This window comes from Miniopterus schreibersii, assembly GCF_964146895.1.
Source record: "Miniopterus schreibersii genome assembly, chromosome: 16".
Classification (NCBI taxonomy): Eukaryota; Metazoa; Chordata; class Mammalia; order Chiroptera; family Miniopteridae; genus Miniopterus; species Miniopterus schreibersii.
This window is the reverse complement of record NC_138116.1, coordinates 31,181,834-31,195,049: the sequence shown is the minus strand read 5'-3', so window position 1 is coordinate 31,195,049 and position 13,216 is coordinate 31,181,834. Positions and strand designations below refer to the sequence as shown.

The following is a 13,216-nucleotide window of genomic DNA, read 5'->3' as shown; positions in this document are numbered from 1 at the left end:
GTACAACATCTCTATGGAGAAATTAACTCTTGTTACCCCTGTTTTATAGAGAGTTTAAGGGACTTGCTCAAGGTCACACAGCTAAGAAATGATGGAGCTAGTTTGAACACAGGTGGTCTGGTGAAGGGGCCCGGAATATGCCACAATAAATATGCCACTTTGGTATAAGAATTATTTTGAGCTGAAGGCAATTGAAAATCAACAGATGTAGCAAAAGTTGTTTGCTCTCCCCTTATCTGTGTAAAAGCAGGATGCAAATTTCCCTTTGTGACGGTGGCACCGATTCCCACCCCTCTCTCCTGGACCAGAATGAGGAGAGCAGAGAGCCAGCACCAAGACGAGTCGCCTACACAGACCTTACTAAATTTACCCCTATCTCCCATTAGCTTCCCCAATATATTTCCTAGTCACTTTCCCACAGTGTTACTGGCTCTAGCAGCCGCAAACCCCTTTCCTTCTCCTCAATTTATCCCCCTTTGTTAAAATGGTATATAAGCTCCAAGTCTAACCAATTCTTTGGGCTTTTCTTTTCTGTGAAGCCCTCATGCACATAAAAATATTAACATCCATAAAATGTATATGCCTTTTCTCCTGTTAATGTCTTTTGTCAGTTTAATTAGTTCATGAAATGCTCATGGGTTCTCTGGTCCAATGAGTCTGGAAAGTGCTACATGCTAGATTTTTCCCGCCTGAAGATTCTTAATGCTCATTAACATGTTAAAGGCTATATGGTACAGCAAGTATTCACTTCTTGCACACCCATGGGGAACTGTGGTTCCCGTCCCAGTGATGTTGGATTTGGTCATGCAACTTGCTTTGGCCAGTAGGACGTGGGTGGAAGTCACAGGGTGCCAGTGTAGCATGTAAGAGGTATGTCTCTACTTGTTTCTCTGGTATGGTTTGAAAGCTTCTGCGAGAAGAATGTGACCCAGGTAGCCTCCCTAGTCTGCTTCAGAGACAAGAGGTACAACCCTGAACTCAGTACCTAGCCTTGGGCAGAACTGCTCTACGGGACCCATACACTTTGTAAGCGAGAAATAACTGCTTACTGCGGTGGGCCACTGTGATTTGTGGTAGCTGTTATGCCACAAAAGCTGATTAATACAAGGGTTCCTAGGAGCCCTGCAACAAATATAATTAGCATTTTTCAACTTTTAATTTCCCCCAAATTATTTTATCATAGACCCTTATTCACTCCATAGAAAGCACATTGGGAAATAGTAATAGAAACAAACCGCTAGATAGTGATTATACTCTAAAATAAAAGTATTAGTATTTAATCTTGAAAAGAGGCATTTCTGGCAATAGGATTCATTACCTAATCGATAGAGTCATTCACTTCTTAAATTTCTGGGAAGTATACCAAAAAGCTTTCCTAAGATTTATCATGTTATTATTAATTATACCTACTTTTTCTCTTGAGGGCACCAGCTTAATCTGATATACTTAGAAAGGTATTTTTCAATGGAATATTGAAACATTATTAGTTTCAACACACTTTTTTGCCTCTCTCTATACCCTCCCCCCATTATAACTTTAATCTTACACATCTTAAATGTTTTTCCAACAAAACCTTGGAACTGCTGATTAGCCCTTTTAAGGGAAATTTACACCATATAACCTAATTGGCAATATTAGGCCTCACTGTCATCCCAATCGGCCAAGTTAGACTTAATTTCTGTTAGAAAGAGATTGGCTTTAAAATATATATATATAGGCATTATAATATGCATTCGTGGGACATTTATTTCCGAGTCGTAACTGAAAGACGACCAGATGAGGCAGAGCCTTGCCGTGGATGCAACGCCTGAATGAAGTCGGATGTCTTCGCTTTCAGTATTTCTCCTCGACCCTCTTTGCTTGGCCCGAAGGGAAGGCATGAGCCTGAGCTTGAAGAGACGTGGGTGCTACATGGAAAGTGTTACCTCTCCAACTGCCTCACTGCAGGAGATGCTGGGAGGGAGCACTTCCCCACGGGCCAACCTTGCTTCCACCGCCGCGCTTCATCCTTGGCAACCCCTATAGTGGGGTCCCGATGCCCAGACGCTGAGGTTTCTGTTCTTTTGACTAGTACCTACAGGTTTGCCAGACCAGGGCAATGCCCCCCAATAAAATTAAAGATGGTTGGACTAAGACATGCATTTCTTCTGAAAAGTGGGAGAAAGGCCATTTGAAAGGGGAGGTGGGAAGGGAGGACTGGCCTGCAGTCACTCACAGCCACATTTTCAGGGCAGATCGGGCTTAGGAAAGAGCACACATGGAATCTGGGGACAAATTCCTTAAAACTGTCTGTGCCCAGGGACCCCTTGGAAATCTTGCATTGCCTAGGAAAGGCATACTCCAGACAAGTCCTATTCTATTAAATTGCAATCACATCTTAAAAAAAAATCTAAGACAAAGAGCTGTTTTTCTCATTTTTCTTAACCAAAATATTATAATTTTACTTAAAAAAAGAGAAGCATCTCTAAGGTTTTTTTTGAAGATAATTTATTGTTAAATGAAGAAGTCACAAAGCAAAATGGAGTGGGAGAGATGTCCAAGGTAAATTTAAAATATCGTTTTTGTCAAATGCTATCCTGCTAAGGTTAGAAACAGGAAAAGTGTCAAGTGACAAGGTAATCATTCTTTTTTAAAAGGTCTGGATTTGAAAACAACTTTTTTTTTTTTCTGAAAATACAAATCATCCTTATTACATGAAAGCCATAATCTAAGAGCCTGAGAAAAAAGCCTTTAATTCATAAGTAAACTGGATCTCTCAGGTACACTTAGGAATGTTTGGTTTTAACGAGTGAGTTTTAAAAATCGTTGCTTCCGCCTCGCAAACCAACAAGGAACCCACCATTCACCGATGTCATTTATCTGCCCTGAAGCGTCCCATTGTGTCTTCACTTGCTTCCTTTTCTGCAACGTTCAGCCAGGCAGGTTTGCAGGGAAAGGATTAGACGAACTAATGTTGGTTCCCTAGTGAAAAACTTAAAACCTGCTTCTCCATTCTCATTGCACTTTGCAATCGCTCACTTCCACCTACTTTACTGATATAATTCAGATTCTCTGCTCCCTTAGAATGATTTGCACCTAACCCAATACCCCTAAGACAAAACCCCACAGGGACATCTCAGGACACTGCTGTGGTCACAGGCCACGTTCTCCAGTCCTTGTCTCCCCTGACACGCTGCCCATGACAGTGTTCTGAGCTCACTCCAGTGTCCCCACTGGGCCAGAGCAAAGCCTTGGAAATTCTCTTTACATAATTTAAAAATTACATTTACCACTTGTCTTACACGACGAGATTATAGAACCGGAGAGAAAAATCAATTTTTATCATAAATGCCATGTAATTTGCTTTTCCAGACACAGGAAGCATTTGTTGCTCTGTGTGACTACAGAGACGACAGGGCCCCAGAGTGCCCCTCTGAGGGGACTCCCGCTGCGCCCCACCACAGCAAACGCAGGGCGGTCCAGCCCCCTGCAGGCTCCACCAGGGATGCTTGCAATCAGTTAGGAGCACGACAGGCTACACACTGTTAAATCTGAAGGACACCAATTAGGCTCCATAGGCCTCCAATGACTTTAAATGAGTGCGATTATCTTCACACCTGCTCTCCTCAGAACAAAAGTCCCTGCTGTGGCTCCAGGGTACCCACAGAGCTATCAATTCTGCTTTCAGGGGCATCAGCAGAAACCTGGAGACACAGTGGGAGCCCGAGCTTACAATATGAGCACTTGACATAATTTGGATGTATTCAGAGGAAATATTCAACATTTGTTCTTTCCAGCACTGGAAGAGAAAAGCCATCTGCCGCTTCCTTCACTCAAAAACCTCAGGGACTGGCAGGAAGTGAGGGCTGGGGTGAGGCAGGGCAGGCAGGGGGCGAGCCGGAGGCAGCCTGGCCCACCGCACCTCCAGGCCCAGCGGCCGTCCCCGCTGCGGAGGCCGGTTCGGCTGAATTCACAAAGTTTCTGCAGTTCACACTCAACACATTTTAGTGTCTCTTACACTAAAATGAACACTTAAGAGAAATGTGAACCGTCACAAGAGCACCCAGGCGCAGGAGCTGGACTTGTGACATCAGTCCCTACTTTGACTCCGCCTCTTCTTGCACCTGGGGGAGGGGGACAGGAGCAATTTCCTTGCTTCTGGCTTAGACCTAAGGCCCTGGCAGAACTTCTCTGTGATGCTGCCACAATCGAGTCCTGGAGCAGCTGACCCAGGGTTCCTGGAGAGGACACCCGTCCTGATGAGCCAGGTCACCAGAAACATCTATATCTGTCTCCTCCCAGATGGCTTCAGGCCCTGGGTGTGGCCACTGGTTCCCACTGTGAGTGAAGCCCCCTCGTGAGATCCCCAAAAGCATTTTTCCTAAGCCCTCTTTTAAAATGCCGTTCCTCTCTATGAAAAAACAGGAAAGTATTTGGAAACCCCAAAATACATATCAGGAGAGTTACACAAGCCCGTGGAGACGTCACCAGATGCCAAGGGTGCGAGGCGCTTTGCCAGGGCCTGAGCTCAGGAGCCACCGGCGGGGGCGGAACCGGACCGAAGCCATTGCTCCCAGCCCCGGCCATCGGTCGACCTGACCCAACCGAAGAGGTGAAAACAGGATGAACCTTTCCTTTCTTTTTTTAAAAAAACATCTTATTCTGTGGTTTGGGTTTTTTGATGTTGCAGAAAAGACTGAGAGAATTCCAAGCGTTTCGGTTAGCAGGAAATAGAAGTGGAAATGGAAATAAAAAGTGGAATGGACTCCGCTCTCCACAGATTGAGCCCATATGGGTATCACAGCCATGAACTAGCACCACGCGCAGCAGTGAGGACACCCGGGGCCGAACCGCTCCAAACTCACTTTTTCCATTCCCGAGACTTTCTCCACGCTTTCTCAGCCAGACCGACCGATGGACGAGAAGCGCTCCCCTCCCTCCCTATTTCAGATTGTGGCCCTTTTCCTTTGGCTCTGGTGGTCTCTTTATTTTCTCATCAAACTGAGACTCTGGGGGAAACTGTGCAGCAGCAAACTAGAAATACACTCCTTTTCAATACTATTTAAAAACATTTTTAAAACCAAATTCTCTCAATTATTATAAGACGCTGTGACATGTTTTTCTTCCCCAGGCTGGGCTTAGAGGCACCTCTAGGTTAAACTCCTGGGGGCAGGAGTGACACTGGAGGGCAGCGTGGCCCAGCTGGCCCAGGGCGGCGCTGGCCGGGCCCCACCGGCCTGCAGTCAGCACTCATCCGAGAGGCAGTCCCCGCCCAGGAACTCGGTGGCCTCGAGCTCCACGCTGGACAGGAACCTCCTCAGCGTCTTGCGGCAGTTGTAATCCAGGGTGGTGGTGTAGACGGTCTTGGGGTACTTGGGGTAGACGATGGTGGTGCTGAGGAAGCGGGTGGGCTTGTGGCGGGGCTCGAAGCGCAGCTCGGCCTTGTAGTTGCGCCACGTGCAATTGGGGATACAGGTGACCGTCTGGCTGCAGGAGGCCACTGCAAGGCCCAGGGGCAGGCGGACGTCGTCAATGAAGTGGCGGTCCGAGTCGTACTTGACTGAGGAAGTGTACCTGGGCGGGAGAGGGAAGGCGGCATGGTGAGCCCTCGGGGCTAGGGGCGCTGGAGTGACCTTGAACCTCTGGTGGGGTGCAAGCCTTCAGATGGGACTACTTGGGTCAGAAGCATCGCAGAGTTAATGCAGCACTTACTGTGTGGTACTATTTGAAGCACTTCACTTCCAGGACCTAATTTAATTGTCCTCACAACCCTGGGAGAGGAAATGGAGGTGCAGAGGTCAAGGTCACAGTGGGAGTAGCAGGGGGGGCTGCCTCCAGGGTTTACCTTGCAGTCACTGCTTCTCCCGTAGGCGGCTCCTGGAGTCTACACCCCTTTACTTAGGCTGTGAGAGTTCGGTCAAGTTACCGACCTTCCTCCTGAGCTTTTCCAAGCCTCAGGTACCTTTCTCTGTAAAAGGTGCCCAATGAGAACGGGGCAGGATGTTAACACAGCAAGTGCTGTGGGGGGTGATCATTACATAACAACGGGAGTTCTACAGCTACCCAGCGGTGAACAGTTTCGCTGGCCCCTGAAGTGATCAACTAGCTCTTTAAAGAGAGGGTGAAGGAACCCAGAAATCCTGGATGCCGCTCCTGAATGCTCAGTGATAACAAGTACTAGTACTTGGTCTTCAGTTTGGAGACCCCCTCAAACCCAGGGACCTGAGACCTGATCTTATCAATCAAAGCCAATTACAATCATTTTTTAAAAAATGTTTTTATTGGTTTTTTTTTTTTTTGAGAGAGGATGGAAGAGGGAGACAGAAAAACATCAATCTGTTGTCTCCTGCATGCACCCCAACCAGGGATCTAACCTGCAACCTGAGTATGTGCCTTGATTGGGCGGGAATTGAACCAGCGAAAAAAGATGCTCAACCAACTGATCCACACCGGCCAGGACAAATTACAATCTTGACTGCCATAAAATAAACAAACATCAATGTTCCTCAGCAGCTACTGTATTTATTTATTTATTTATTTATTTATTTATTTTTAGGTCCTTCTTTGGTAATTTGGGAGTTAATATTTTTTATGTAAGCAAAGCATTAGTTCATTTTCCTGCAGAATTATTACAGCTTCCTAAGTACTAAAATACATATATGAACATCACACATAGACACATCTAACAGCACTGTCCCCCCACAGCCCCTACCCACTAGTCAGGGAGTAAGAATCAGCATTCTTTTCAATGAGCTGGAGGGAAACACCTATTCTCTCTGGGTAAGTAGGTAAGAGGCTGGTGAAAGCTAATGTCATGAAGTCATGTCCTCATTTTGTTCAAAATACAAGCACTGCAGGAATAAAGGGCTGAACTGCTCACCTCCAAAGTGGTGAGCCTCCTTTGTTCCACGTCAAAGGGCCCTTTGTGTTAAGGCAACTGAAACTCCAGCTATAAAACCACCAGTTCCCAAAAGTAAAATTCCTTTCTCTAAAAAGACAGATCTTGAACAGAGCCTCTCAGTGAATCTGCCCCCAGATAATCCTGGATGAGATAAATTCCCAAAGAGAGGATGGTACTTTCCCAGTGAAATTATAACATAAAACAAGGCGACAGCACCTTGAAGCAGGGTTGGGAGGTGGGGTGGGGGAGGGGAAATGGATCCCAGCTTTTGGAAAGAGGAATTAGTTTATGAGAAAGTTTTAAACATCTGATGGCCATGATAGATGAGGTATGAAAAGCAAGTTGCAGGACTTTATGTGTAACATGATCTTGTTTTTATTTTTAAAAGTGTGTCTATATATTTAACTGGTTAGAATGCAGGAAAAAATCGGAGCATGTGCCTACCAAACTATGATTAGTCTTTCATGCTTTTGTGATTAAATTTTTGTTTTAAAAAAACAAGCATTAATTTCTGAAATGAAAAATTTTAAAATAAAGTAAACTCAGAGCCTGCTATATTTACCTTACTTCCGTTGGTGGTAAGGGATCAAACTCCACTCCTTCGCCAAACGACAAGGGGCATAACCTTGGGGCGCAGGCGGAGGCCAGGGGGGTGGGCAGAGAGGCTGGATTCTACGAGGATAGAGAACACAGTTAGACCACAACAGGCCAAGCTGACATATCCCCCACAGAAGGTCCTGATTCTGAGCCTGCAGCTGAGGGCCCAACTGTGACTTGTGTTCCCCGGGCTTGGGAATGAAGCCAGAGAAGGGCTGACCCACAGCATGGAAAGAGGAATGGACAGGAAGCCAAGAGGTCTGGGTTCGAATCCCAGGTCTATCACGAATGTGCTGCGTGTCCTTGCAAGAGTCATATCACACGCCCTGCCTGAGACCTTATTTGCACACCAAGGGGGTGCCCCCTTTCATACTGAGGTTCTGTGAAAGGCTGAAAAGAGGAAGAAACACGAGCTCAGCAACCTCCCCGTGGCCAGACCCAGGGGCTCCTGCGCCATCCTGCCACAAGGTGGTCAGGAAATCTCCATCCCCTGGGGCCTCACTAACCAGAACCCTCAATTATGTGTCCCCAACCCTGTCATTGTCTCGGCAACACTTCAGAAAAGGCCAAAACAAAATCATTCTACCAGGGATTTTTTTTTTGCACTGCAGATTCAGTATAACTTCCCCCACCTCCTCTGCCCCTGGGGAGATCAACAACCAACCCAGATGGAGGATCTGGTAAGATGAACACCAGAAAGTTCTCTCTGTCACTTTCCACCATCCAGAAAACTCTAAGAGCCAGAGCACAGCATGCCTAGAGGTTCACTGGCTTCCAGGCTGGTCAAAGCTTTGGACTTTCTGACTCATCACGCAGCCTGAGTAAGACAGCTCCATCCTAGACACAGGTGCTAGTTTTTAACCGATTTGACTGGAGTCGGGGCCCTGGGTTAACTATGTGACAGAGAGCAGCCCTTTGGGCTCCCGGGTTTACTGAGGAATCTGTCATGTTCTTCGCCTAATTTCAGAGAAGGATCCATACTTGGGCTGGGCTGTGGAGGTGGCAGCCCCACCCCCACATCTTCCAGGACCGAGAATGAAGCAGACATTTCTAGAAGTTTGGCTCTGATGGTGTTCACAGGACAAGGTGTCATTGGAGGTGTAGGCTGGAAATACAAAAGCCAAAGGGGACCAGGGTAGGCCAGGGAGACATTGAGGGTCCAGTACCTGAATCTGGGTGGAGAGTTTAATAAACCCAGCTGGGGAGGGGCTGTGCTTGAGAACTAATGTCAGAGGATGGGGGAGGGGTGGAGTGTGGGCACTGGCTGCTGCAGAGCTTTTGGAAACAGCTCCCAAGTTGTGACAGTGGGCCCCACTCTCTGGCTGCAAGACATTCCCCAACCTAGGGGGCACCTTCCAGACAGTGCTGGGCTGCAGGATGACAGCCAGGGGAGCAGGTCAGTGACTCTCCAAGGCTCACATTACAGCCTGCTTTCGGGTATCCACACAAGCACTCGGTTCTCTTGCCTCTGCCTTCTCCGCTCCCTTACCCCGTCCACCCAACTCACTGAGCACGCACCCAGCTCGGGGTGGGCCAGGGCGGCAGGAGTTATAACAAACACAGGAACAAGGTACCAGCAGGGAATGGGGATGAAGCTACAGCCTCTAGCATGGCTCTGGGAAGCATCAAGGAAGACTTCCCAGGGGAGGTAACACGTTGGGCATTAAAGGGGGCCAGCAGGGCTTTGGCAGGTGGAACGGTGACTGGGTGTTGAGCGAGGTAGAAGGGGATGGGCTTGGAGAGAAAGGCCTGCCAAGTGGACGGAGCAGCATCAGAGGCACCAGCCTGTGGTCAGGGGATGTGGAACATGAGGCTAGAAAGGACCAGATCACGGGTGTTCTGAAGGCCAAGTTGCAGCAAGTGCTACCTTCCAACGGAGATGAGAGAATGCGGGGATGTCCACGGAGAGGCGGGGTCACTGGGTCAGGAATTCCACTCATTATCAAAGTGTGTGGGTCCTTAAGGAGCAGCAGCTGCCACTGACTACTTCACCCCGGGGGAGAGGGCTATAAATACCCACCCCCAAGGAAGAGAGTTGGGGTGAGAGCCCCACTCCCAGCTCTGACTGCAGGCAGGATGTGGCCTCCCCTGAGCTCTAGGTAAAGGCGTAAACACCACCACCTGAGCGACTGCTAAGGCAAAAGAGACTTGGGTGTTTTTCTTTAAATGAAACTTTTAAAAGAAAAAAGGATTTTGAAAGTTTCCTCCCAGTTAAAGGCCTCCCACCCATCATGTGCCAGACAGGGGTTAGGTGGCAGGACAAGAGGGGCCACCAGGAGGCCAGAGGTTTATGGGGTAACCCTTCTCAACAGGTCCCTCCAAGGCTAGTCCCCAAAGATTGGCCCCGTCTGCTCTCTGAATGGGGGAGCTGGGGAGCCAGAGCACACTCCTCTCCCCAAGACCAGCCAGAAGGGTAAGGCCCTGGGGAGCCAAGGTTTGCAGGGGCAAAACCCGGGCGGGAGTGCCAGGCCCGCAGTCCGGGGAAGGCTGGGGTTCCCTCTCGGCGTTCGGGGACCCCCTCCAGCCCGGCCCGGGCAGGAATGTGGCCGAGCCGCAACCTGGCAGCCCCGGGGGCCGCCACCCCGAAGGGAGGAGGCGGCGGCTCGCCTCTCCCGGGGCTCCCGCGCCTCCCAGGCGATGACAATTTTCCAGCCACCGGCTCCAGCTGGCCGGGCACTCGCTGCGCTCCCGCCCCGGGCGCCCAGCTATGGCCACGCCGTCCCGGCCGGCGGGTGGCGGCGTCGGCAGCGGGGCCGCCCGGCCGGCTGGTGGTCCCCCCGGGGCCGGCGGAGGGCGGACGGGGAGGGAAAGGGCCAGACGGGTGCCACTCACCGGGCCCGCGGGGGCCGCCGCCACGTCGGGCTCCAGCGCTCCGGGCGCCGCCGCGCGCTCGCCGCCGCCGCCGCCGCCCCCGGCCGCCGCGAGCGCCCAGTGGCTGGGGCTGGGGCTGGGGGGCAGCCCCGAGTCCGGGCTGTCCAGGACGCCGTCGCCCTTCTTCTTCGTGTCCACGAGCTCGGGCACATCCTGCAGGTTCAGCCGGCCCACCATGGCTGGGCGCGCGGCGGGGCCCGGGCCGGGGCCGCGGACGAGCGAGGGGCGCAGACGCGGGCCGGGGCCGCTGCCCGCCCGGCCGCCTCCTGCCCGCCCGCGCGCCGTCCGGGTCTGGCGGGCCGCCGCGCCCGGCCCGCCCTCCGGCCCCGCCCCGCCCCGCCCGCCCGCCGGGCCGCCCCGCACAGGCCGCGGCGCGGGGCCGGGCGCCAGGGGCCGCTGCGCTCCCGCGAGGAGCCGCCCGCGCCGCGCTCCGCGGGGCCTCCCGCCCGCCCCGGGCGGCCGATCCCGGCGCGCAGGGGGCGCCGTCCGGGCCCTCGGCCCCTGCAGGTGGACACCGGCCCCCTCGGCCCGGGCCCCCGGCCCCTCGCCCCGTCCCAGCGGGGCCTGGCGGGCGCCAGCACCTCGAGCCCTGGCGGCCTGGGGACGCCGGAGCAGAGCCCGGCCTGCAGAGGCTTGGGGAGCCGGCCGAACCCAGCGAGCAAACAACTGGAAATTATTAATAGTTAATGCACTTCGTATGGCTCTCGCCGCCTCTCGGCTCGGCAGGGCGGGCTCTCGGGCTGGCTCTGGCTCTCATTTCTGCCCCGCAGGAAAAGGGGGCCCACTCCGTCTATCCTCAGGGGACCCCCGCGGGGAGACGTCGCTCCCGGGCCTGAGCGCCCCGATGGACAGGCTCTGGCCACAGCGGGCAGGGAAAGGCTGCGGGGGGCTGGGGCGGACGGGCCCAGGATGGTGGAGCTCAGCAGGCTCCCCAGGAGCTGAGGGGCCATGGGCTCCCTGGTGAGGAGTTTCCCTCCGAAAACCAGACTGGGGTACTTATTCTCCCCTCGTTTTCAATTCCACAGAGAGACCCTATCTGAGTGGGAACTCGTTTCAGTAGCTTTCAGCCAGCAGCAGACCTGGCTGTTCTCAAACCTAGAGACCTCCATCATTCGCAGTAAATAAAGGAAGTCCCCACCCCCACCCGCCACCCTGACCTGGGGTTTTGATGTGTGTTCTGCTAAGAGCCTCAAGCTGGAGATGTGCCCAGGGTTAGGGGACTTCCCTGGCTGGGTAAGAGGTGGGCCACAATGGCAGCCCAGTCTACGTCTTGGCAAAAACAAAGGATACTTGTCCTGCTTGCAACCTGTTAAAGTCAGAATTTAGAGCTGGTAGATATGAGAGAACTGTTGGCAAAGTTGGGCCCTCCTGTCTGTCCTCCTCACTTGTCATTTTCAGGTAAGAAAACAGAGAAGGGACTTGCCTTGCTCCGAATCATACAGTTGGTACAAGACAGCTTGCCTCGGATCATCCCCTCCACAGAGATAAAACTGGCATGTGCCCGTGTGCTGGCAGTTCGTCCATTCATTTAGGGCGCGCTCAGGAATAGATTACAGAGTCACAGTCCTGGATTAATGCTCAGTGCAAGGACATATTGTAAGCAGTGGGTCTTAGAGGCTGGGCTAACTACACAGCTACACCTCCCTACCCCTGTTGAGCCCACCATCTGGACACCCCAGGCTACCCCCAACCTGGGCATCACAGGAGGAATCAAAGTGCTTCTGGGATTGGGGAAAGAGTGGTCCCCTGGCAGTGGGATGGGATGACTTGGTGCCCTGGGGGGAATTTGCCCACCAGCAGACCCTGAGAACTCCTCCCTAACCCTGGCCAGCTTGGGAGAGGTATCCAGGAAGATGGTAATGGCTCCAAGGAGCTAGTGGCCTTCAAGGTCATTAGCCTGGAAGAGGTGGAGGTCAAGACTGAGGAAGGTCACCGTACTAAGCTAGTTTCAGCCCCTCTCTCCAGGGTGGATTATTGTGGAGAGCTTGGGAGGCATCTCCACCTGACTTTGCTAAAACACAGAGCCTAGGGGTGGAGGGGCCTAGCATTGCCACCTTCTGAGGGGAGTTCTGAAGGGCTTAGATTACCCACATCTGACAGAAGATCCAGAGACTTCACAGCTGCCAAAATGAGCAAAAGGATATGAAGCTGCAAGCTGTGGGGGGTCCAGGAAAATCAAAGGGACATCTTTAAGGGCAACCCCTTCTCCCTGGCACCGGGGCCATCAGGCAGCTGGCCCAGGAGTTTACATGGGCATTTCGGCCCTCAAGTTGGACCCAGGAAGCATCCACACACTGACCTCCATCCTATGAAAGTTCTGTGTGATCCCCAAGACCAACCTCTCCCCAACTCCAGAGGGCACTTTGCAAACCCTTTAAAGGCTGTCTCCAGAGGACATCCTCAGGCCTCGGAACAACTGCCCAGGAGCTCCTGAAGCATAAATTGATCGCCCACCGTGGCCTCCTTCCATACAGAGAAGCCCAGCGCTGACTGACACACAAGAAACTGGAGGGGCCTGAGGAGGAATCCAGCCCTGGGACCTGACACAGAGAAGCCGAGCTGGGACCATGGTTCCAAACACACTCCCACTCAGGTGCTCCTCCTCCAGTAACCTGCACCAAAGTCTTACCTTCCATGGCTCCCAGAATTCTGTAGAGCGGATCAAAAGACAATGAACAGAAATCCCGGGTTTGTTCCCTCTTGCCCCGACTGCCATTGAAGAGCCTAAACACAAGCCCGAGCTGACTAGAAGCTACGTGGGAACCAAAGAGAAGGTGGAGAGCCCATTGGCCTGGCCAGGCATCCTGCCTGCGTGGGCACCTCTGACCACTCCTGGTGCTCCTGGTGGAGAGGAGCAGAGGGGTTCTC

General features: G+C 52.1%; 1 protein-coding gene across 1 annotated transcript; it reads right to left on the bottom strand.

Annotated features, from left to right (window-relative positions):
• Positions 1 to 2,478: 2,478 nt before the first annotated feature.
• RFLNB (refilin B) lies at positions 2,479 to 10,631 on the bottom strand. The gene is made up of 3 exons (XM_081162677.1): positions 10,310 to 10,631; positions 7,443 to 7,552; positions 2,479 to 5,553 (listed from the first exon to the last, which is right to left on the bottom strand). Exons 1-3 carry the CDS (start codon positions 10,523 to 10,525, stop codon positions 5,223 to 5,225), a joined length of 657 nt encoding a protein of 218 aa, XP_081018803.1. The 5' UTR covers positions 10,526 to 10,631; the 3' UTR covers positions 2,479 to 5,222.
• Between the last annotated feature and the right edge of the window lie 2,585 nt (positions 10,632 to 13,216).

Bases quoted from the DNA above. Each gene is read 5' to 3' on its own strand.
- RFLNB (XM_081162677.1), bottom strand. From the start codon at position 10,525: ATGGTGGGCCGGCTGAACCTGCAGGATGTGCCCGAGCTCGTGGACACG. The intron at 7,553-10,309 runs GTGAGTGGCACC...CTATCCTCGTAG, and splicing joins CGGCGGCCCCCGCGGGCCCG to AATCCAGCCTCTCTGCCCAC. The intron at 5,554-7,442 runs GTAAATATAGCA...TCTCCCGCCCAG, and splicing joins TTACCACCAACGGAAGTAAG to GTACACTTCCTCAGTCAAGT.